This window comes from Papaver somniferum, chromosome 7, assembly GCF_003573695.1.
Source record: "Papaver somniferum cultivar HN1 chromosome 7, ASM357369v1, whole genome shotgun sequence".
NCBI lineage: Eukaryota > Viridiplantae > Streptophyta > Magnoliopsida > Ranunculales > Papaveraceae > Papaver > Papaver somniferum.
Window position 1 is genome coordinate 164,979,468 of NC_039364.1, and position 25,183 is coordinate 165,004,650.

The following is a 25,183-nucleotide window of genomic DNA, read 5'->3' on the forward strand; positions in this document are numbered from 1 at the left end:
TTCACTAAGTCCAGCCACAGTTCACTAAGGCACATTCCATAGTTAACCAAGCCCAGTTTCTAAGAACAAAAGCCCAAGGTTTAGTTCACTAAGGCCCATTCCAATTCAACTGTGGGCTTAATCAAAAGCCTAAGTTTAAGGCCAAAGCCCATTTGCACCTCAAAGACCAAACTGAGCCCAAGCTCAGTTCTTTTTATTTTGAACAAACCCAATAGTACATTAAGCCCAACACTTCCAAAGGGCTTCTAAGCCCAAAGCAAACTTAGGAACCCAATTAGCTAGAAACATTCCAAAACACACCCGATCTCTGTGGATCGACCCGTACTTGCACGAGCTACAACAGACGACCGTGCACTTGCGGTATTACTGTAGGCCCCCGTTTCTTATTGCGCTTCATTTTATATACATATTTCCGGGCCCACCAAGTTTTTGGCCGGGGATAATTTTTAGGACTTTTCTAGGCCTACCAAGTTTTTGGCGCCGTTGCCGGGGATTGGTGTTGTGTTTTATCTGTGTTTTCTTAGCTATTTTGTATTTCACTGCATAGCATTTGCATCTGCATCTGCTTCATTTCATTTGCTGTTGGACCTGCTGATTCTGAACCTGTTTTTCCTCTGCTGGGACGCCACCAAGGAAAAGAACCAAAACCCAACTGGGTTTTTGCAACAATATCAGAGCAGCTGGGCTGTGCTAAAACGGTAAGCCTAAACCCATTCATTGAGAGAACCCAACCTGTGGGCTTCCAATTTTTAATTGTGGGCTTGTAATAATTAACCCAATTTTTTGGGCTTTTTATTTTTCTATTTTGGGCTTGTTGTTTAATTTGTGGGCTTGTTTGTTTAATTTGTGGACTTGTTTAAATTCTTTCATTGGACTTGTATTTTAGACTCTGGGTTTAAACCCAGCTGAGCTTATAACTGATTGTGGACTTGCTTCCACTCAAGAGTGGACCTCGAAACCAAAGTTTTAAAACAAACTTCGGGCCTTAACCAACTGGGCCAAATTAAACTTTCAAAATTAAAACTTGGATTTTCGTAGGCCGCAGCCTTCATTTCATCAGAGGCTTGCACAGTGGACTTGCTCCCATTTCAAAAACCAAATTTTTTTTTTTTTTTATTTATTTTCTTAATTTTATTTTCTTTCAAAAAAAAAAAAAAAAAAAAAAAAAAAAAAAAAAAAAAAATTGCTCCCAATTTTAAAACCAAAATTTTTACTTTGCTCCCAATTTTAAAACCAAATTTTTACTTGCTCCCATCTTAAACCAAATTTTCAAATATATCCCACCAAAACCAAAATTTTTCCCAAAAATCCAAACCCATCAAAAACCAAAATTTTCCCATTTAAAACCAAATAGTGGGCTTTGTGTCATTTCAAAATGGACCAACCTCGTGCTCTCCATGAATACATGTATCCATCAGTAAAATTCCATTATCATGTATTGTATTACCTCAAACCAATAACCCTTTTAAAATAAATGCAAACATGATACAAATACTTCCTATATTTCGAGGGTTCGATTCTGAGAACCCCTATACTCATGTAAGAGAGTTTGAACAAATTTGTCGGACTATGCAACCTGATCATTTGTCCGAAGACTCTCTGAAATTGCGTTTGTTTACATTTTCTTTAAAAGAAAGAGCCAAAACATGGTTTTACGGTTTGAGACCACAATCAATCACCACTTGGGAACAACTCACTAATCAATTTTTCCAAAATTTTTTTCCACATCATAGGACCATCGCTATTCGTCAAAATATCAATTGTTTTGTCCAATTGGATGAGGAAACTGTTTTTCACTATTTCGAACGTTTTAATGATTTGTTGAGTGAATGTCCGCACCATGGAATTGAGAAGTGGAGACTTGTCGTCATCCTCTATGAGGGACTAGACTTTAAATCTCGAACCATGGTTGAGTCTATGTGTAATGGTGAGTTTATTGATAAATCTGTGGATGATGCATGGAATTTTTTAGCCGAGATTGCAGAGAAAACCCATCAATGGGAATCCGTTAGGGAAACAGGAACAACACCACATGATATGAGTCATCCTCATGAATTAGAGTTTTATTCTTGTAATAGCTCCGACCTTAGGATTGAAAATTATCCTAGATTGCAAAATGCCTATCATGATGATGATGATGATTATGATGTTATGTTAGAAGAACATGTCTATACTGAAAATGTTATGGAACCTTTGAGTTCAAATACGTTAGGCTTCTCTGCCCCGACCTTAATGCATGATATTTCTTCTAGTGTTCCATGTGATGTTTCCCCTGATGTGCCGATACACGAAAATAAATCTGTTGATGATAATTCTGATTGTGATCTTGCCAATTTGATTGATGATTGTGAGCATGATGTGACATGTGTAGATGAGTTAGAAGATTTTGATTTGATTGATAATGATATGCCTATTCTTCTACCTAAGTCACAATCTGGTGGCCTTCCACCCAACCTAGATTTGGTTTGTACCCATATTGTAAAACCAATTTTTCTGAAAATTCCTAATCTAGGATTGGAACTGTGTGCTTCCCAAGTCCTCTTGGACTATTTTGCTTCAAAATATAACACTTTTAAAAAGCCACAGTTGGAATGCATTTCTTTGCCCATCCCGAAAACAGTCCATTATGAGTTAGACCTTTTGAATCCTGAACCCTTAAAATTTTAGATTTTGTGCTTAAAAGTAAACTTGTTGAAAAATTTTGGTTTAGGGGTAATTCATTCGGTTTTTCACTCTCATTCCCATTTAAGTCCAATTTTAGTGTTTTGAAACTTTCTTTGTCTCTACACTTTTTCTTTTGGGTTGATCCTCAACTCTTTAGATTGTTAGTGTATGGTGAATTTTTGTATATAATCCAGTAGATAAAATTTTAAAAAACCCTTTTGTTCCTTTTGTATATATTTTGCTAATCCAATATAATCTCGGCTGAAATATGTTGGATTTTTGCCTTGAATAACGGAGTTTTAATTCTGCTTTCGCCGAAATCGGGTATTCTCTCTCCTTTTACTCTACTCAGCATGTCCCTTTCCATATGTTGCATTTTAATTCTTTCCATACTTTGAAACATTGAGGACAATGTTTAGTTTAGGTTTGGGGGTATAGAGTAGATACCACGATAATATGCTATAACTGAAAACGAACTCCTTCTTTTTGAAAAAAATTGAAAAATTCCAAAAAAAAATTGAAAAATCAAATTCAAAAAAAAATTAAAAAAATGAAAAATCATAAAAAATGGAGCTCATTTACCTTGAAATGTTGACTCTTGTGCAAATATGTATTTTTATTAGGAGTCTTAGTCTAGATATTTAGGCACCCTGATTCTAGCACAATTCACATAGTGATAAGAAATTTGCACGCGCACGATCTACCAATACATGTATGGCCTCGATCTTCAAGGTGTTGGATAGGAAGTTACGATTGCCAATCACTTTAGAATACTGAACGAAACTGGACTAGCTTGTTCTTTGGTTGGTTGGGATAGAAGGTGGAGGTTACATTAAGAAAGACAACCATCGAATTTAACTGGGTGCATCAAAAAGGGCTACCTCTTGCAAAGTGTCATGTAATCTTTTGTTTCCTTTTGTATTTGTATCAAAAGTGTTTCCTTGTTCTAAAAAAAAAAACGATGTATACATTCAGAAAAATACAAAAAAAAATAAATAAATAAATAAAAAAAAATCAAGTATTTATCAATTCCATCCTCTCTTATTCCAAAAATAAAAAGAGAGTAATCAATGTAAATAAGAGTCATGTAAAGAGTCATTTTGTTGTTTCATTGTAATAAGCAAGGAGGGTGTATGCCGTTGATGTACAACGCGAGTAATTGTGAAATACCTCCAACTCATTCACAATTCTCGTAAAGTCCGGACAGCTAGCTAGATTTCGACCTTGGTTCTTAGCCTGAGAAACTATCTCTTGGTGATTAGTAGTCATAACTTCAGATCTTTCTTTACACATGTGTAGATACACTTTACACTCTTATCACATGTCTTTATTTGTTATCAGTGCTAGGATTGTGCCTTCGATAGCTAGATTGACATCTCCATTTTGCTGTGAGCTTAACTGACTTGCACATGTCACATTTGATGGAATCTGAGCTTATATTTTGACATAGAACTTTGTAGGTACGTTCTAAGCAAACCTTCACGAGACTTCAACTCGTCCACTAGGGACACTTAGTGGTTTAAAAGGCTTAGTGCATACGCTAAATGCATTCGAGAGACCAGCGACAGTGGTATAGTTAGGATTTACTTAGTTTTGTTTTACTTGAGGACAAGTAAAATTCAGGTTTGGGGGTATTTGATGAGTGCCAAATATTGTATATATTTATCCCTTTTTGTTGGCATTTTAACTCATCTTTTATGCATTAATTCTACATTTTATCCCATATTCTGTATTTTCATTGTTTTCAAGAATAAATATTTTTATTAATTAATTTTGCATTTTTAGGTAATAAATAAAGTTCGGATGAGTCGCGGAGCGAAAAGAGCAGAAAAGTAGTGAAAAGCCGGAAGAAATTACGCAAGGAAGCCGCGAAGAATGGTGCGCACAACCTCATTTTCTACACACAAAAGCGCCTCCGTTCTCAGCCATCAGATCATTTCTCAGAAGCATCCGACGGTCGCTCCCTCATAGAGCATCGAAATCTGATGTCTCTGCCGAGCACCACAGAGATGAAATTCCAAGCCTTCAGATTAGATGGTAGTTGAATCCAACGGTCGCTCCCTTGCTGTACATCGAAGATTGATATCTCCGCCTAACACTACAACACCTAACTCCATCTGGCATCGTTGATTTTGTTGTATCATATAATCCAACGGTCGCTCATCGCTTGCCTCCGCATCACCGTCCGATCTACCAATCATCATCGCATCCCACGGTCGAGATTCGCCAAACATCAAACTCGATGATCCCACTACACACCTTAGTGACCGAACACTATACCCCAAACCAAACATCACCTAATCTCATTCTATCGACCCATCTCCACCATCACCACCCACCCTGTGCAGAACCACCACCATCTCCCTGTTCCCGCTCAACCACCACCACAACCACCTCTACCAACTCTCAAATCACTCAACCACTATAACCCATCTCCACTACCATCATTACCACCTATCTAGCCACCTAATTTCCCATTTTGATACACGTTTTTCTTCCAAAACCCTAACGTGTGAAAATTGGTAAATTAGGTTGATTTAGATGGACAATTGGACGTATCTAGAGCATCAGGAGAGGAATTGGAGGCATGGGTCGACATCTACCAGTGTCATCAGTGATTAGGTAAACTTTAATAGAAATTTTTATATGAACCCTAATTCCATAAATTGGGGATTTTTGGGGGAAATTGATGGTACTTCTAATTAGAAGCATGGGTCACGTATTAGGGGTGTTATCAGTGTGTTAGGTGAGTGAATTTTGGATTTTTGGGCAAAACCTAATTTCACTGATTTTGGGGGAAAATTGGGGGAAAGCCCTAATGATGTAATTGGGTATAAATATGTGGTGAGGGATGTGTGTAAAAACTATGTTTGGAGTAGCCAACATCCAGAACTCTCAAAGTTCTGTTAAATGTTTTGATTAATTTTCAGTTCACTTTACAGTTAAATTTTGAGTGTTAGTCTCCTGCTTAGTCTCCTGTTAATTTTGAATTTGCTGCTTAGTTTCATTTTCATTTCACTTATGTTCCTGTTATGCTTATTTCATGTTATGTTTATGTTCATGTTAGACTTTTTATTCACTGTTAAATGTTCACTGTCAGTTAAATGTTCCTGTTGTGTTTAATGTATTGTTACATTTGAAGGGATGCTAGGTTAGATACATCTGTGAAGCTTTGAACTAATTGTGCAATGGCAAGAAATCAGTGCTCATAGCAAGCTGATTTTCTTGCCATTCTTGTTGTATGCTTAGGTTGTAGTGTTGGTTGTGCATTGGGAGGAACTAGTGCTCATAGCAAGCTAGTTTTTCTTCCCATTCTATTTGTGATTGCCTGTATTATGCTTTAGCCTAGCCTTGCTTCATTTCAGCTTCACCTCATCTCTGCCCTTGGCCTTAGGCCTTGGTTCATTCTTGTTGTGTTTTACTTTTGTTCACTGTTTTGTTGCTGTTTACCATTCCTTAGGCCTTGGTTCAATCTTGTCCTGTATTGCTTGTGTTTGCTGTTTTCTTGCCATTCCTTGTTCATTCTGCCTTGTCTGTTGCTGTCAAGCAAGCTACTACCTGGTGCTGCTGCTGCCTTTCTGCAACTCTGTTGCTGCTGCACTGCTGTGCAGCTCTTCCTCTGCTGCCCTGCAGCACTGCTGCTGCTTCTCCTGTGCAGTGCTGCTGTTTTCCCTCCCCTCTTGCTCTTGCTGCATCACTAACTTGCATTGCTGCATTGCACTGCTGCCTTCCCTTTTTGCTGTTGCTGTGCAGTCTTGCCAGGCTGCTGCTGCCCTGCCACTTCTTCTCCTGCTGCTTTCCTCTGTTGCTGTGCAGCTCTCTCAGCTCCTGCTGCAACCCATCTGCAGCTGCTGCTGCCTTCCCTGCTGCTGTTGCAGCCACAGTTCACTAAGTCCAGCCACAGTTCACTAAGGCATATTCCATAGTTAACCAAGCCCAGTTTCTAAGAACAAAAGCCCAAGGTTTAGTTCACTAAGGCCCATTCCAATTCAACTGTGGGCTTAATCAAAAGCCTAAGTTTAAGGCCAAAGCCCATTTGCACCTCAAAGACCAAACTGAGCCCAAGCTCAGTTCTTTTTATTTTGAACAAACCCAATAGTACATTAAGCCCAACACTTCCAAAGGGCTTCTAAGCCCAAAGCAAACTTAGGAACCCAATTAGCTAGAAACATTCCAAAACACACCCGATCTCTGTGGATCGACCCGTACTTGCACGAGCTACAACAGACGACCGTGCACTTGCGGTATTACTGTAGGCCCCCGTTTCTTATTGCGCTTCATTTTATATACATATTTCCGGGCCCACCAAGTTTTTGGCCGGGGATAATTTTTAGGACTTTTCTAGGCCTACCACCGAGACGATATCGTAATCGTCGTCCTTCTCTGCACACAGTTTATATTTAAACTACCCTTCCGTAGGGTTTAAAAATAATGTCCCAAAGTTTAAAGTCCAAAGTCCAAAAATAAAGTGCAAAAGAAAAGGAAAATCTAAAAAAAAAAAATGTCTCTCTCTTTTTTTTATAAAATAAAAAAAAAAATCTTCTTCTTTCGCTCCTTTCGCTTTGCCTTTAAGTCTTTAAGTATTCACCAAAAGCTTTGGCAAAATATTGTTTTTCTCCAAATTCCAAATTCTGTAAGGAAAAGACAAAAACCCGAAAACGTAAAGAATAACAAATAAAATAAAACAAATAAAAACCTAAAAAAAAAAATCTAAAAACTCTAGCCTAAAGACAAGTCCGCGTCGGCGGCGCCAAAAATTGATGGTATTTTCAATGATGTTGTAGTAATAAGTTCGTTCAAGACTTGTGAAAGCAGATTCTTAGACTTAATTTTTAAAGCAAAAATAACAAACTCAATTAAAAAATGTTGTAAAAATTATAGAGAGACTGGGGCTAGGATTCCACCAATTTTTCGCACTCATGTGGTTCAAATATCAATTCTAAACAATAAAAGCTCAAATGATAAAGTTTTATTGACTTTAATTCATTGCCTAAGGTAGATTTCGAAAGTAATGAGTGTAAAACTAAAGCATGAGACATCAAAACATCTAAGCTAAGCATGACCCATCAATTGTAATCACAACCATTCAATGAAACTCATAAATCAATTGAATAACAATGCAAATAGTCATAACAAGAATTGATAAAATTACCAGATTTGTGAAATTTGGCTTCCTCCGTCGCCCCAGATGATGGGATTAGCTTCTCATCATGGAAACACACTCAAAATATGATTTCGTTGCTCAAAGTGTTTACAAATGATAAAAAGGAGACAAAAATGGTGAAAATCAGGAATTGCAACGCTTGTGAGTCGCTGCAAATACACTGTTACAGTGAACGATAATTGAGAAGTGATGTTATTATTGTTTGACTGTTGCCGCAAAGACTGTTGCAAATCCAAGAATAAACCACGGTTTTTAACAACAGACTTTGGCAGCGTTTGTTCTTCGTGTTCTTCAGTTATACACCAACAGAAAAATATTCTGTAACTTGACGATTCTTCACTCTTCTCTCTGCCCAAACTTTCTGTCCCCTTCAGTGATACCCCAAGAGTCTATTTATACTCAACATGGCTAAGAAAATCCTCTCCATTACTCCAAATAATCTTCATAACTCGGCAGTAAAGAAAGATATTCTAAGAATATTTTCTTTTCCATTTTTATCTTCAACACGCGTTAATTATCTTCCAGAAAGTTCCAAATCATCATGTACACGCCTCAGATGTAGTCAATCACACTTCCATCTCACGTCATGCACAGAAAAACACGTACAATCGCTTGAATATCCGTGAATATCTTCTCTTTTCCACGTACTCCCCTGCTTTTTTCAAACGACTCTAACACGCCTGTTAGACTGAATCAAGTCTTCCCACGAAAATCCAGCCATTGAATCTTGCTAAATTCCTCCCAAAATCGATGAGAAAAAATCTGCAGGAAACAACCAGTTTTCCCGCCAAAACTGAATGTTTGAAATGTATAGGATGAAGTGCCCTGATCCAAAACATGGGTGCCTTTAACAGCTGGGATGCCTGGGGGTGCCCTTATCCAAAATGAGGGTGTCCTTAGTAATTTTCTTCGGGGGTCCAAAAACCACTTTTTGAGCAACTTTTTCCGTAAGCATTTATTTCTCCGAAAATACCTAAACACACATAAAAACACCGTAATAAGGACGAAAACGAGTACTAACAATACGAAACATTGAGAACAAATTAGACACATAAATGCGTCTATCACGGCTTAATACAGTGTGGTGTTCAATCTGGACTAGGTCCCGGGGTTTTTCTGCATTTGCGGTTTCCTTGTTAACAAATTTTCTGGTGTTTGTGTTATTTCGTTTCCGCATTATATGTTGTTATATAATTGAAATATCACAGGTTGTGCGTTAAGATCAATCAATTAGAATATCCAACCTTTGCTTGTTGATTTACATTGATTGACGCTTGAACATTGGTTTTTGGTACCGTTCAAGTAATTCTTCTTATATTCAATCAAGCTCGCAAATTTCTATTTGTTGATTGCGGATTGAATTAAGAGTTAGAGATATTAAACTCTTTGATATACTTTAATCTAGAGTGAGTCTGACTGTCTAGTTGATTCTCTAGAAAGTGTATTGGAGTAAGTCCTCTTATATTTCCAAACGAATTGTTGGGTGTGGTTGTTAGACCCCTGCATTTTCAACTACGCAAATCAAGCTTTGTAAATACTTTAGCACCAGAAATCATATCAATCATATCATAAATTCTTGGTATAAGAAACCTATATGCTATAGTCACTCTATTTAAAGCTCTGCAATCTATACACATACGACGTTCACCATCTTTCTTGTCTACTAAAAAGGCTGGACTAGCACAAGGACTTTTGCTAATTCGAATCAAACCCTTTTGTAAGAAATCATCAGCTTGACCTTGTAATATTTCATGTTCCTTATGACTTAACCTATAATGAGGTTGATTAGGAATATATGCTCTAGTTATAAAATCTATATGATGTTGTAAATCTCGCAGTGGAGGTAAAGTAGTGGGTAACTCAGCTGGAAATAAATCATCAAAAGAAGATAAAAAAGGTTGTATCTTGTCTGGAATCTCTACCATAGGTTTAGTAACTTCATGAGAACTTAGAGAATGAGTTTGCTGTAAAGAATGAACAATGGCAGCAACTAACGCAGTGGTCTTCTTGTCTTCTGGTTCTTTGAGTGATGTAGAATATTTTAAATGCCACAAAACTTTAGTAAATCCTTCATGAGCAAAGGTATAAGTATTCTCATAACAGTTATGAACATCACGAATGTCATATTGCCAAGGTCTTCCCAACAATAAGCTTGTTGCATTCATGTTAATAACATCACACAAAGGATAATCTGAATATCAAGGGAAAGAAAACTTCACTGAACATTGATGAGTGATTTGCTGAGTGGAAGAGCTGTTTATCCAACCAACTGAATACGGTTTTAGATGAAGAGTAATAGGTAAACCAAGTTTCTCAACTAATTTTGCAGAAACATAGTTTTATGTACTTCTACTGTCAATGATCATGTTGCAAAACTTCTCTTCAACAATACAATAAGACTTGAAAATATGATGTCTCTGTGTAAGACATGGTTCAGTGATTAATACTGGTCGAATTACTCCCAGAAAATCTGCATCATAAGTCTCATGTTCTTGTAGATAAGTAAATTCATCCTCCCCCAGTGCATCTTCTATCTGTGTTTCGTCTTGAGTTTCATTAATATAAGCATGGAACTTGCGACAATCACTAGAAGTATGACCAGTTTGGTTGCACTTGTTACATCTATCTCCTCGGAACTTTGAATAAGGATTGGGAGGTTTAATTAAAGGAGGAAATTGTTGTTGATATTTATTACCTCTAGTAGTGAGAGCAACATCTCGTTGTTGAGGAGCTTGAGGTGGTTTAGCAGACGGAATATGCATTACCGGAGTATTGTCTGAAAGAAAAGATGAAGTTCGTTGCTATTGAGAAGCTTGACTAGAATTTATGTCATGTGGATCAACAACGATTGTTGATCCCCTGTCACTTTGGTTACCATAATTGGTTTTGCTGGTTTATAATAATGTTGATAACGAACCTGTCTTGGAGATGCTTGTCTAGAAGTACTGAGATCACGCCTTTCTACTATAATAGCTTGTTGGATAGCGTCAACCATTTATAAACACTGATTGTGTCTTCTTAAGTTTTTCAAACCATCTATAAAACGTGCAACCAATTACTCTTCAGTTTCATTCAATTGGTTACGAGCAACTAAACCGTAGAACTCATATATATATATTCTTCAACCAATCTAGCTCCTTGTCGACAGTTTTGAAGTTTAAGAAACAGTTGTTGTTTATAATCTCTTGGCAAAAACTTATCTCTTAATAAACCTCTCATTCGATTCAAGGTACGTATAGGAGGTCTGTGATACTTACTTCGATCTTCACAGAGTGTTTCCCACCAAGCTGCAACTCCACCCTTTAGTTTATAAGCTACCAGTTTCACTTTAGAAGAATCAGGGACATCCATGAAGCTGAAAAAGGATTCTACTTCATAAAACCAATTTAGTAATTCCTCAATTTGTAATCCACCGTGAAAGTTAGGTATATCAGCCTTCAATTTATATTCTAGTAGAGTTCCAAGGATTCATACTAAACTTTAATCTTTTATCGTCTATCCACTTTTGTGCTTCGATTTCCTCTTGTTTGTCATCTTCATCACTGTTGATATGCACAATTATAGATTTCTTGTTAATAAAACCTTCTAATGGCTCTTTGCGTTGAAGATGAGGTGAGACATTCTCATGAATAGAAGTATTCTGAACAAAAGAATTTTTCTTTACTTTAGTTGTTTCATCATCTTCTTGATCTTTTGTTTTAGTTTCTTTTGCTGCACTTTTCTTTTCTCCTTCTTCCGTATCGTCAACTAACTTAGGCATTTCTTTGTCATCAAAACCAACATGTTTCCATATTTTGTCTATAAACTCTCCTTGGAATGCTAACCTCTTTTCAATAGTGTCCAATCTTCCAAGCTTCTTTTCAAAACTATCTATAAGAGCTTTGACGTTTGTTTCATTGGTTTCAAGTTTGGTTTTAAAAGTTTGAAGTTTGGTTTCAATTGGTTTCAAAAGTTTTTCAATATCAGCTATGATGATAGATTTATCTGCCATTGAAAAGTACAGATGAAGAGAAGTAAAAGTTGATGACAATTTAGGGTTTTAAGTTATTGCGGAAGCGGTTGTAAGGATCCGTCTTTAGATAAAAATCTAAAAACTCAGTATCCGATACCAACTAGTGTAGCACAGATAAGGAGATAGCAAACTAGTTGCTAGGGTTGTGAAGATAGTTTAAGTTCCGTCAGAAACTTAATTAAAATATGATTCAAGGATCAACATTCTAAGATAGTAAGATTGATAATCAAATTTGATAATAATATTAATAATAACAGATGTGTCTCAAAACAAGAAGGCAAAGCGTTTAAATAGGTTCTCAAGACCGACTAAACAGAAAAGAAAAGGAAATCTAAACAAACTAAGAAACAAAAGACTTGCAAGGCAAGTAAACTGAAACAAACGGATGGGATCAACTGTTATAGTTGATACGTTCACAACGGATCAACAATTATAGTTGATACAGAAGCAAGGGATCAACAACCATTGTTGATACAGATAAAGATGTACTACATCAACTTGACAAACAAGCTTGAGATAGAAATGCTTGCGAACGTTTATTTTGATGCACTTTATCTCTTACCTATTAGTAGATCTCCATCTTATGTGTTAGATTCATAAGGGGCGTGGTTGTTAGATTTTTTATAACTACATTAGGATTTAAAGCTTTGTGAGAGAAATGCATTGGCAAAATATCATCTACAAATCTATCGTCGTTTGAGATTTATAAAAAAATAGCTCGAAGTTGTTAGATAGTACTGTGAGAATAAATCTGTGAGTGGATCCTCTCTTATATTAAAATATCATAAAATTAATATTTAATTAAAATATTTTACAATTAATATGGAATCTTCTAGCATAAAAAACGTCTACATATTTCTTTCGCCCTTCCACTATAATTCACTGATATTTTTTTTTTTACTTTATATAGTTCTCTTTGCAACCAAAACCCCTTGGCTCCGTTACTGAACATAATTATCACAATGTTATTTTCATCTGACTATCATTAAAGGGTCAACCTGAACATAGGTGCATTTGAACTCAAATAATGATGTATCGAACCTTCAAAAATTTAATTAGATGTGAAACTGCAGATACCGATTTGTACGACATGTAAATGTTGAAGATGAAGCAGGTGATGGAATAAATTCAGGGTTTGATTCGAACAAATATCATGTTATTGATATCAATGAACCTGGACAACTGAACTATGAAGATTGGTCATAGGAAGAAGGGCATATAAATATTAATGAAGATATTGTACGTCATGTAAATGTTAAAGATGAAGCAGGTGATTGAATAAATTCAGAGTTTGATTCGAACAAATATCATGTTATTGATATCAATGAACCTGGACAACTGAACTATGAAGATTGGTCATAGGAAGAAGGGTTACAGGATGAAAAACATGAAATCCCTTAGTACAAAAGAAATACAAACATTAACAAACATAGATTCAGATGAAGCATACTGGCTAGATTCGTTCATCTCTGATGAAGGTTCAATTCTAAGGGATGCTGACCAAATCTTGGGGTATCATGAAAAAGTAAAACTTTCACACTACTGAGAATCGACCGACATATCTGAGTCAACCCCATATTTTCTATTTTATTTTGTTTTCTTTATTTTAGTTAATTCTTTGATGAAATCTAATCAATGTTAATCTTTTTTCATAGTTGTCATCTACATCCATGATTTATAGTGGAACTTATTGTTTTAAAATATTCTAAATTCAATTCTTAAAGTTTTTTCACTTTTTTTTCTCCAATTTTTCTTATTATGATTTACTAAGTTACTCTTAACCTATGTGTTCACAGCTAGTGTAATCCCAATTGTTGTTTACCATGTTTGCAGTTGTAATTTCAACATTTGTTATTGTTGTTGTGAACTTGTGAAGCATATGTATGTTTAGTGATTGTCATGATAGTTTGGATGGAAAATCTTGTCTAAAGATCCAACTCAGTCAAAAACCAGCAAAAAAAAAAAAAACGTCCTTTGTACATTGAGATTTAAAAAAAAAGTTACAAGTTTCTCGTTTTCTCTCTCTGTATTCTTTGGTCAAACTCCAGCTACGCTTTTTCGAAAACTTTTGAAGATTCTCATTCACTCCACAAAAATCTCTTAATTACAAATTTTTTGATTGAAAATTTCCGAAAATCGATATCAATCCCTAGGAAATCTAGAGTAAGTTTATTATATAGTTTTAACATATTATCAACTTTATCAATCCAATTTCAGTCTCAAGTATCTCCCAACGACGGCGGAAAATGAAAGTTTGGGTATTTTTTAATAACAATTATAATGTGTTTGGATATCAGATGCAGAAGTGTTTCTGCTTTTTCAGAAGGCGAAGTCAGAAGCATAAATCAGAAGCGAAGCTATTTTGCTTCACAACAAGTTTACTTTTCGACTTGTAGAAGTCGTTCTAAAATTCGATACCCAAATGGATTTCTGATTTTTTGACTTTTTGCGACATTTCATATGCAATCCAAATAGGCTATTAAACATGGTGAATGTGTGAGGGCAGCTGCCCTTAGTAAAATGTGGTCGTCTTTTTCTTTTCCCTTCTTTCTGTTGCCTCTCTCTCTCTTGTGAAAGTCTCTTCCTCTTTCGGACATTCCCTGAAGAAAAACAAAATTCAGGGCTTTTCTCCATCCCTCTCTCGTTCGCTCTCTACAGTAATGGCTACAGAAGCCGTCGTGAATGGTTCTACTTCATCACTACCTGATCCATCATCTTCAATACAGGAGACTTCATCAGTAGCCGCAGCTTCAATTTCAGCAGAAAAGAAATGGCCAGGATGGCCTGGGGATACTGTATTTCGTGTTATCATACCTGTCGCTAAAGTAGGTTGTATTATTGGTAAAAAAGGTGAACTGATTAAGAAGATGTGTGAAGATACTAGGGCTCGCATTCGTGTTCTTGAAGGTGCTCTTGGTACTAATGATCGCATTGTGAGTTTGTTTTCTTCTTTTTTTGCCCTAATTTTGATTTTATTTTGTAATTTGATATTGATTTTAGGTTTTCATACTTATCTGATGAGATTTATGCTATAAAGTTGTAATAAGTCATTAATTTATGATGGCTGGAGATTTAGGTTATAATGGGCGTGTGCCGTTCTACCTTATGAATAATGTCACTCACAGATACAAAAAGGAGAAAACCTTTTTAACTATTTTTCATTGGCCACTATACATTCAGAGAGTTGCCCATGCCCCCATTCGAGATTCCTGACCTAAATTTTGCTTCTGCAGTACCATTAGTTTGGGAATTGGGTACGAATAGTATTCTCTAACAGTTTGACTAACCCTTTGGCAGATTCTTTTAAGGGATGTAATTAAATATGTGGTGCAGTTGGATCTCTATTGATACATAAACCCTTAGAAACTAAGTTGTCCTATGGTATGAGCTAGAATTCTGAGGATCACATCAAAGAAATATCGTGGTGGTGTTGATGTATCGCCGTGTTTCTAATCCTGTTATTATTAGTGGCCTTCTAATTGCATGTCTTTTCTAAAGGATTGCGATTTTCCTGTGTTTATCAATTTTTTTCATTCAGGTTTTGATTTCCAGTAAAGAAGAACCAGAGGCAGCGCTATCCCCAGCTATGAATGCTGTGATTAGAGTATTCAGACGTATTACTGGACTATCTGAGACTGATGGTGAAGGTTCATCTTCTGGTGTTGCCACTTGCTCATTTAGATTGTTGGTGGCATCATCACAGGCCATTAATTTAATTGGGAAACAAGGTTCCCTAATTAAATCAATTCAAGAGAGCTCTGCGGCCACTGTTAGAGTTCTATCTGGAGGTATGCTTTCCAGACATTATTCTGGTTCCTAGCTGAATATTTGAAGCTATTTTTTTTAATCACTAATTTGTATATTGATAAGACAATTTGCGTCAGAACTATGATGTGCATGTCCGAGTACTTAGTCTTCTAAATTATAAGCTGGTTTGTACGTGTGTTGAATATTTTAGGTCACTTGTAGAATATTGAGTACATTCTAGTCTTCGTGGCCTAGTGGGTCATATTTTTATATCAATCACGTGTTGGTATGCACTCCTGGATAATTGGCTCAATAAAGGAATTGGGTATTGTGGTTTCTTCTTGGCTTTCTAATAGAGTGGCATATCCTGGCTAGAGAATTATTCCCTTTTGACATTTTTCTATCTAAACAGCATAAAGTTAGAAGCTCCATATAGCAAATATAGTTATTCCCTTTTTTACTATGTGAATCAATCTTTGGGATCAGCACTGAGTGTAAGAGGGACTTCATTTCTAAGAATTAAGAAATAGTCACTTCACTTTCAATTTGCTCTTGCAGGACTCCTTTTCCTAATTAATATTGTTGTCTATGAAGTGTTTTTTGCTGATGATTATGGAATCTCATTCTTCTTTTCATAAATCAATCTCTAAGATTTTGTTAAAAGGATATCTTCTAGAACATTTCTTTGACTTGGAATCTAGTTTGTTCTTCAATGTTGTGGCGTTAGAATAAATTTTGGCTATATATCTACTTTATGGCCCTAGACTGTCTTAAATATCAACTTTATGCTTTTACTTCTGCCAATGAACTTGGACTTTTGCTTTCAAATACTCTTAGTAATTAAGATTTCTTAATGTTTTGGTAGAAGAAGTGCCTCATTATGCTACCTCAGACGAAAGAATTGTAGAGATCCAAGGGGAAGCGTTGAAGGTTCTTAAGGCATTAGAAGCAATAGTGGGACACTTGAGGAAGTTCTTGGTGGATCATAGTGTTATCCCTTTATTCGAAAAAACAGTGAGTTGTGCAACACAGATTTTTTTTTTTTTTTTTTTGTCATTAAAATATGCTCTATGCCAATAAATTCTCTTGTGGTTTGTTTTTTTAGGGTAGTGCACCGACCACTCAAGATCGTGTAACAGATACGTGGGTTGAGAAACCACAGACTTTGCTCCATCCAGCTTCTCAACCTGGAATTGGAATTGGCAATGATTATCCATTTTCCTTAAAGAGGGAAAATTTATACATTGATCGCGAGCCCCAATTGGAGTCGCATACTAGCCTGTCGTTGTACGGTCAAGATCCTGCACTTGTTGGTCTACGTCCACCAGGAATTACTCGTTCTGCTGCTACTATAGTAACCCAGGTTGGTTCATATACATATTATTGTCATTGCTTATCTTTACGGAGTCAATTATGGCGTGTGTTGAATTAACACGAGGCAGTTTAAGCTAACTTTTTGCAGTTTGCTCTGATAACATGCTAGTAAAATTTAAAGGGACATAATTGAACCTGTGAAGTAGCAAACATTATGTGGGATTCCCCAAAAAGGAGATCATAATTCATATTTTTCGTTTAAATTAAGTTTTCTGGACAATTGGGGACCTTGCCTTTATTCTATATACTTTGTTGCTTCTAGTCATTTCCTCTACCTGAGCTGCACTTCTTTTTTTAATTCCCAGGTAACTCAGACAATGCAAATACCCTTGTCTTATGCTGAGGACATAATTGGGATTGGAGGTGCAAATATTGCGTATATTCGTCGTACTAGTGGAGCAATCCTTACTGTGCAAGAGAGCAGGGGGTTGCCTGATGAAATCACTGTTGAGATTAAGGGTACGTCAATACAGGTGCAGACAGCTCAACAGCTTATTCATGTAAGAGAAACTTCTTGTCTTTTTTTTGTCTTTTTTTTCTTTCTTTATGTTGCAACATTGGCATGAAGATAGACACTTTTCTCAACTGTCTCCATCTTTATCTGTTTTCTTTCAGGAATTTATTGCTGGGCATAAAGAACCATCAGTGAGCAGCTATGGCAACATGGATACTGGTTTGAGGTCTTATGGATCTCATCAGATGGTAGGGAATAGCTCATATCAACCATCATCCTTGCCTTCACAACCCCTTGGGGGTTATGGGTCTTCTGGTTTAGGAGGGTATAATAACTTCAGGCTATAAAACTGGCTGTTGTCTTTGCTTCTTCTTTGTTTGTTACCTTTTTCTCAGTTAGATTCTTCATCACAAGAAACACAGTGCCATTTCCATGTAACCTTGTAAAGTTTTAGATATGTTTTTCCCTCTAGTTCGAAAAGCCGATTTAAAAGAAAAAAGTGGTGCTATTGTGATTGGCTTTTTCATCCTAGGATTTAAATGTGTATTTTTTATATATCAGTAAAATCAAATACTTTTTTCTTAAATGTTTGCACATAAGGTATGGACTTCGTCTGCTGTTTTATGATTACAATGTTCTGATGATGCTACACAAGATGCACCAGTAGTTAGTTTTCTAGGACAATGCATGCCTGAACTCCTCTGTCTCCGTTTTAGGATATTTCTTTTTGCTACTTTATATTTGGGAGTTTGAGTGATACGGTCAATCTTCGTGGCTAACCTGTATAAATTTTAGGCTACCTGTACAAGCTCATTGTAGACTGTAAAGAAATGGGGATTTGCTTCTGGTCATGAAGACTATGATTTGCAACTTCCAAGTAAGTTTGTCTTTTCCCTTCATTTTATTCAGATACAAGTCTTCAACTTATGATTTGGCTATTCACTATACCGGGCAAACAGAGTAGAGAGGTGTGCTCTGTCTGCTTTCTGGGTTTAATGTCACTTATAGCTTTTGTCTAGAGCCCATTCCACAGTGCACAAATAGTGATTAATGCTAGAAAACAAATAAGAAAGAGGTCACTTCCCACTAAAGAGTCATAAATTCACGAAACATTATTGAACTGAACTCACATTTTAACATTACATAGTACAAGCTTAATCCAACTTGATAGAAAAGGATGAAAGTCCTAGTACTATCTTAGTAGTGGCATATGTCTTAGTGTTTGATATTACCTGTATTTTTCACGTGCTAATAAACCTCTTCGTCTTTTCTAGATGTGATGGTTGTTGTTCAGTAGGTAGAGCCGCATCATTCATCTTCCACAATCCATGGGTTTTTTCTTCGTCTATTTCCAGCTGCAGTAGTATTAGTCTTAAGTGCCTTCCACACGATACTGTTACACTTGAACCCAGATCCAAATGCAATCTGACAAATTCGATCCCCTCTCTTGATCCTCGACTTTGCCTCCAAGTATGCTAATTCGTACCAGATACTGCTACTGGATGTGTTTCCAAACCTCTCCAGGGTTTTCTTAGATGCCTCCATGTACTCCTCTGTCAGCTCTAAATTCTTTTGTACCTCGTGTAGGACTTTCTTACTCGTAGCCAGTACACAGACATGCTCAAATGCGAGCTTAAAGTTTGGAATGTAGAGCTTTGTTTTCTTATTTAGTAGGGTCATAATGAATCGGAGTTGTTCTGAGAAGGGAAGCACAAGCGGTCCTAGGGTTGTAATATTGGCCTTAAGTGCTTCCCCACCTACTTCAAGCAAGTGTTTGCTGTTAACCACGAGACCTTGCTTCTTTTCACTGTCATCCTTAGTGTGTATACACTTGAAGCTTTTGTCATCTGTCCCTTTGTGGGTACGGACAAGCTGCCATATACATGGGGTTATCGGTATCCACAGATCATTGATTTTTAGAGGATGACACTAATTATTTGCATCACCTAAAATTTAACAAGGTCGAAAGTAGAACTGCGGACTTCATGAAAAGAAAAAAAAAATTATTACCTGCTTGAGCTGGTATTTGGCACGCCAATTACCGAAGTGATGATTTGTGAGTAACAAAGCTGCGGCACCCATTCGAAAGAAACAGTTGGGAAGAAGCATTTCCGTGTCTTTTCCGTTATACCAAGCGGAGCTCACTATCTCAGTACTCACAACAAGTGCATAAGAACCAGGGTGTGCATTAAGCAAGTCTTTCGCCAAGTCAACAGCGATGACACCTGCTGCACAACCCATTCCACCGAGATTAAAACTAACAATATCATGGCCTAACTTGTAATGGTTGATCACCATTGCAGATAGTGATGGTGTCGTATTCAGACTCCCACAGTTAAGTATCAGAATCTTTATGTCTTTAACTCGCATTCCAGTGTTAAATATTAAATTTTCGATGACACCGAATATAACCTCTGCTGCTTCTTCTCTGCCGTCGTTGAGGGTTAGAGTCTTCCCAGGTTCGAAAACTGATCTTGGTAAGTAGCTTTCATCACCAATCCCTGAATGCTTGAGAACCCTGTCTTGAAATTGGATTCCATCATCGTCAAAGTTTCCTGATCTTCTTGCTAGCTTGATGAATTCTTCCTTTGAAATCTGATATCCAGAGGTAAATAGGTTGTAACTTTTAGTGTCCAATTTCACTGCATGTTTTGAAAATTCTAGTTCCCCCTTTCTACGATATTTTTATATTTCACTAGAAGTCTTTATTATTAGGAATGAAAACACTAGTAAATAAAGAATTGAAAGGTGATAATTGTAGATACCTTGAGCTCAATAGGAGGGAGATAACAGGCGTAGTCAACAAGGTAAGTAGAACGAGGGATCAAACGAACGTAAGCATACAAAATTACAGCCAGTAAACTAATGGTAGATGCAGTGTTTGTAACAATATTATCTCTAGACCAGTATTCTTTCCCTGTCAAGTTCCTTAGCACTACTGCAGAGATGAATATAAGTACTGGAACCGTAAGAAAATAGAGACCATGAGTGATACAATAAGTATACCCAAGCTTAACATACTTTAAGTTAACAGAACTGAGAAAATCTGGTATTCCTTGGCGAACCTTGACTGAAAAACTTAAAGACCCAGCGTAAGGACCCGAGCCTTCCACGCCCTGTTTCACGATCTCAGGTGAGAATATCTCCCGCTGGGTTTGCTGTTTAGTGGTACTTGCCATGGCTAAAAATGCAGTACTGTCAGTATCTGTTTGTTATGTAAAGAAGAAATACTTGAAGAGAAACTGATTGGAAATCTTCTTCATTAGCAGGTTTAATAGGGCAGTGACGTAGGACATGGTAGGGATGAGAAACTTGAATACTATGCAGTAAGTATAACTGAAAAGAGGCTCTATATGCATGAGGGCCGTGGAGGCAGCAGGCTTTTGGTAGCATTGAAAATTGCATGTGCTTTTATGTTAATATAAGATTCAAAGGAAAAGGTCTACTAGGTAATATCTAGTTAGTTTTTCTGACTAGCTTTTAATTTCTGGAACTTATTCTGAAATTCATTTCCTTTTTGTGTTCAATTCAGCAAGATCCCTTGCCAAAAAAGCTAATTTTATGTGGTATCCGAACAACCCCTGACCTGGTTGTGTTTAGTTTGTTGGATATGACTCACCTACTGTCATCCTTCAAATCAAGTAAGAGAAAATGAAAGACATATTGGCTTATTTATTTATTTCTTTAATAGTACTAATTCTTTTGTTGGGATTTCTTTTGAATGAAATCCTTAAGTTGATTAAACAACAAAGAACAATCAGATAATTCTGGAAAACAATAAAAAGAATGTACAGCATTTGGATATTCAACCAAATATGCCTTTTTACCACATTTCTTCAACCCTTGGTAATATCTTGTCTGCCAATCTTGTAGCGGATCAAATCCACCGATGATCACTAAAGTATCCGGGAACTGGTCCAATCTGGTAATTTCTTCGACCGACTTATCCGAACCAAACACATTAACAGCTGCATGGTTTCTGTCAGACCCTTGTGGTAAAAATGCTTTCCAGAGCCAGTCAGTACGAGCAATAGAAACCAATGGAGCCTTTTTCAGTCTAATTTCAGATTCAGTTCTCTCTTCGCCACCAAAATATGGTTGAATTAGTACTAACCCAATTACTTTCATTTCACGAAGGCTGTCTGTTTTTGCTGCTCTAACCGCAACATGATGGGCTATATTGCCACCAGCACTATCTCCTACCAGAAAACAGCGTGATAAGTCTGCATGACTTGGAAATTCTTTGCAATGTTTCCCTTCAATGAATTCCAAAACATCGAATGCATCGTCATATTGACACGGATACTTGTATTCAGGCGAGTTACGGTAGTTAACAGAGACGACAATAACGGATAATTCATGTGCGAAACGGCGACATAAATCATCGTATGCTTTTGAAGCAGCGGAGAAATAAGCAAATCCTCCACCATGAATGAAGATGAAAACAGGAAGAGTAACAGCGGAATGTACGTTTGTGGTATCTGTTGATGGTGTGTAGAGACGAAACCAGAGTTTACGAGTTGGATCAACTGTAATGTCTATGATTTTGAGACCACGAACTGGCTTTTTTGGGATTTTTGTTGTGATGTCTGTGAAATTCAGTAGACGGCGATTAATGGTGCCATTTTTTCGACGTGTTACATCTGCAAGTATTGCGGCAAGTGATAGAGAAAGCTTCGTCTTCCATGGAAGTGGCGGGTTCGGTTTTGCATTAGACATATTTGTGCTTAATTTTTTCCGACTATAATCTTGGCTGCAAATGTGTTTTTCTTTATAGAGCATAATAGATCGTAGAGTCTATTTGCCAATTCTTTCCTTTCGTGTCAAGTGAAGAGCTCATCAAACATTCCAACTCCAAGGCATCTTGTTAAGAGGCTTTCTTGTCTATTAAAGGACAATTGATTCCAACGTGATACAGGGAGAACTCTGAGGCTTTGGCCAAAGCCCCCACCACTTTGGATAAAGTAATACCTTAGGCATCTTTGCTAATACGCATTGGATCATCATTTTCTTGTAAAAAAATCGAGAACAATGGAATTACTTGATTGCTGGGATGATTTGGCTACTGCCTTGGGAAATTTTAAAAAAAGTTCACCCTGGGGAAATGCATTTAAAAAAGAAACCCCTAACTGCCTTGGGAAATTAAAAAAGTTCACGTGGGCTCCAAGTTTCTGGTTTTGAGGGCTTACAAAATGAAAAAAAAAACGAATCATGCAATAGTTAATCCAAAACCTCTTATCCCAATAATTAATTAATGTTAATGATTAGATTAACTAAATTAAGTAAGATTAGTGATACGATTAGACTAATCATTTGATTTATAGTTTATACTTTAAAATCAAAATCACGGGATTTTTTTTTTTAAACTGAAGTAACGGTTAGGTTTTCCAACCATATACAAAACCAGGGTAACTTACGGTTGGGTTTTCCAACCATATACAAAAGTTAGTTAAGCACTTACAGTTGGAAGTTCATATCTTCCCAACCGTATACAGAATCAGGACAACTTACGGTTGGGTTTTCCCACCGTATACAAAAGTTAGTAAAGCTTTTACGGTTGGGAGTTCATATTTTCCCAACCGTAGAAAATTTATACGGTGAGAAAATCAATATTTTCCCACCGTAAATCAATCCTAATTGATTTCCCAACCGTATCCAGTTATGAAACTAAATTTCCAATCTCTAATTTGATCAAATCTTACCTATTCATCGGATCAAAAGCATTAAAAATGAATTGGATTTTCGATTCTTACCCAATTAAATTTATTACTGGTTGAGAATCGATGATTAATCGTTGTTGAAGTAAAAAAAAATGGCGATGGCGGAGAAGAAGAGAGGAAGAAAAAGAAGAGACGGGTGAGTTTAGGTTTAGTTTTTTTTTTCTTTTTTCCAATCAGGTTTAGTTAAGGTTTTGATTTTGATTTAATTAGATTTAGGTTTGGTAATTATTTAGGTTTTCAAAGGATATTTTTGTATTTTCGATAACAAAACAGGTCTCCCCACATCCACATTTAGGATAGTTGAATCCATAAGAGCTCTCAAAACCAAATTCTTTGAGCCCCTATAATTCGTTTCTAAAAGAAATACCCACGTTTTTTTCATAATTTATTTAATGCCCATCAATTGACCTTTTTCGTCCCGTTTTTTTCCCGAAAAAACGGTTAACGGCCGTTACATGACATGTGGCACTGAATCGGGTATGTCAAAAGACATTCTAGCCCTTGAATCAGTTGGATCAGACCGAGTTGGAACAATGACTCGGTATGAACTCGACTCATGACTGACAGCACGTTCTCTGCACGTGCAAATTTTAGTAACGACCCGCTGACACGTGTCATGATCTTGTAGGAAACAAACTACGACCCATATTTGACCCCCTTTTTTAACGGTCATATTCCCTTTCAACCTGTATAAAAACCAGTGATGAAACCCAAATCATCCAAAAGAAATCAGTTACATACATAAACATGAGCAAAAGTGTGATACATTCTTCAAGTAGTAATAGAAACAACAACATCAAGAGTAGCTTTTTATGGAATGGATCATCCTTTTGGCATACCTGCGTTATCAATTTATTTTTATTTTAAGTATTGTGAGGCGTTAAATTGGAAATAGCTTGCTTTGTAAAAAGGTTCGAGTGTTTGGGTGCGACACCGAAGGTAGGTACCTTCGTGATCGTCTTGAAACCTGTCACCCCGCTGGCGAATCCTGGGCCAGAGGATTCCCAAACGGTGGGGGCCGAGGCAGCGTTCTAGGATATGGGATGCTTATTTGAAATATTTACATGCACCCATTCCGTCGACCCGCTGCCTTAAAATTGGTTGGGTATCTCTTTCTGTTGGGTGCCTTCCCCATGGTCTTACACTCATAGACACTGATAGGGGAGCTCTGGGAGATTGTAGATTAACTACTTCCCCCAATATTGATAATTTATTATGTAATGTACATGCGTTCACCCAGCGGGACTTTTGACCATTTCGTTTGCTCGAAGATTTTGCAAAAAGTTTGTTTGATTGATAGATTGAGGCCTGCTACTCCTCGTCCAGAGATAGAAACATGTAGAGCGGTTACGCTGCCTTCTTCTTATGGTATTCTCCATGCAGATGCAAAGCTGCGCTGCTCCTATGGGTAGTATGGCTTGAGCCATTTAGCATTCCAAGGGTGTCGGAGGACCTCGCCTTTCAGATTGCGGAGATAGTAGGAACCGTTTCCCGCAATGTCATGTATTATAAAAGGTCCTCCCCATGTAGGTGCTAACTTTCCCCATTTTTTCTCTCGTTGATACTGCAGGATTGTTCTTAGCACACACTGCCCTTCTACAAAATTTCGAAGCTTAACCTTTTTGTTGTATTCTCTCGCTAATCTTCGTTGATAATTTTCCATCTTTTGCAATGTTGCTTCCCTCCTTTCTTCCAGGTCGTCCAGTCTCTCTAACATCATGTCTGTTGTGAGATTTTTCTCCCATGCTTCGGTCTTTGTGGTTGGCATGAGGATCTCCGTTGGGATGACTGCTTCAGCTCCATAAGTGAGGAGAAATGGGGATTCCCCGGTGGCAGATCTTCGTGTTGTCATGTACGCCCATAATACATTCTGTAGCTGCTCACACCACCCCCCCTTATGTTCGTCTAATTTCTTTTTGAGGATAAGGTCGGGGGTCTTATTAGTAGCTTCCGCTTGTCCGTTGCTCTGAGGGTATATGGGCGTGGATTTGTTCTTCCTTATTTTGAAAGTGTCGAAGAGCATGTCTATATTTTTTCCTTGTAATTGC

The 25,183-nt window shown here is 37.0% G+C and overlaps 3 protein-coding genes across 3 annotated transcripts; 1 reads left to right on the top strand and 2 right to left on the bottom strand.

The window, feature by feature from the left end:
* The first annotated feature begins 14,373 nt into the window (after positions 1-14,373).
* On the top strand, positions 14,374-18,001 carry LOC113298978 (RNA-binding KH domain-containing protein PEPPER-like). The gene is made up of 6 exons (XM_026547884.1): positions 14,374-14,773; positions 15,379-15,628; positions 16,453-16,601; positions 16,693-16,950; positions 17,267-17,461; positions 17,577-18,001. Exons 1-6 carry the CDS (start codon positions 14,501-14,503, stop codon positions 17,760-17,762), a joined length of 1,311 nt encoding a protein of 436 aa, XP_026403669.1. The 5' UTR covers positions 14,374-14,500; the 3' UTR covers positions 17,763-18,001.
* A 511-nt stretch (positions 18,002-18,512) lies between these two features.
* On the bottom strand, positions 18,513-20,973 carry LOC113298977 (3-ketoacyl-CoA synthase 15-like). The gene is made up of 3 exons (XM_026547883.1): positions 20,181-20,973; positions 19,426-20,010; positions 18,513-19,287 (listed from the first exon to the last, which is right to left on the bottom strand). The coding sequence occupies exons 1-3, from the start codon at positions 20,592-20,594 to the stop codon at positions 18,724-18,726; spliced, it is 1,563 nt and encodes a 520-aa protein (XP_026403668.1). The 5' UTR covers positions 20,595-20,973; the 3' UTR covers positions 18,513-18,723.
* A 105-nt stretch (positions 20,974-21,078) lies between these two features.
* Positions 21,079-22,170, bottom strand: LOC113298979 (probable carboxylesterase 18). Its single transcript, XM_026547885.1, has one exon. The coding sequence runs from the start codon at positions 22,132-22,134 to the stop codon at positions 21,109-21,111; it is 1,026 nt and encodes a 341-aa protein (XP_026403670.1). The 5' UTR covers positions 22,135-22,170; the 3' UTR covers positions 21,079-21,108.
* Positions 22,171-25,183: the final 3,013 nt, after the last annotated feature.

What these genes read in the sequence shown, in the direction of transcription:
- LOC113298978 (XM_026547884.1), top strand. Translation starts at nt 14,501, where the DNA reads ATGGCTACAGAAGCCGTCGTGAATGGTTCTACTTCATCACTACCTGAT. An exon ending in TTGGTACTAATGATCGCATT is followed by an intron (nt 14,774 to 15,378) that starts GTGAGTTTGTTT and finishes TTTTTCATTCAG; the next exon opens with GTTTTGATTTCCAGTAAAGA. An exon ending in CAGCTCAACAGCTTATTCAT is followed by an intron (nt 17,462 to 17,576) that starts GTAAGAGAAACT and finishes GTTTTCTTTCAG; the next exon opens with GAATTTATTGCTGGGCATAA.
- LOC113298977 (XM_026547883.1), bottom strand. Translation starts at nt 20,594, where the DNA reads ATGGCAAGTACCACTAAACAGCAAACCCAGCGGGAGATATTCTCACCT. An exon ending in TCCCTCCTATTGAGCTCAAG is followed by an intron (nt 20,011 to 20,180) that starts GTATCTACAATT and finishes TCTGGATATCAG; the next exon opens with ATTTCAAAGGAAGAATTCAT. An exon ending in CCAAATACCAGCTCAAGCAG is followed by an intron (nt 19,288 to 19,425) that starts GTAATAATTTTT and finishes TGTATATGGCAG; the next exon opens with CTTGTCCGTACCCACAAAGG.
- LOC113298979 (XM_026547885.1), bottom strand. Translation starts at nt 22,134, where the DNA reads ATGTCTAATGCAAAACCGAACCCGCCACTTCCATGGAAGACGAAGCTT.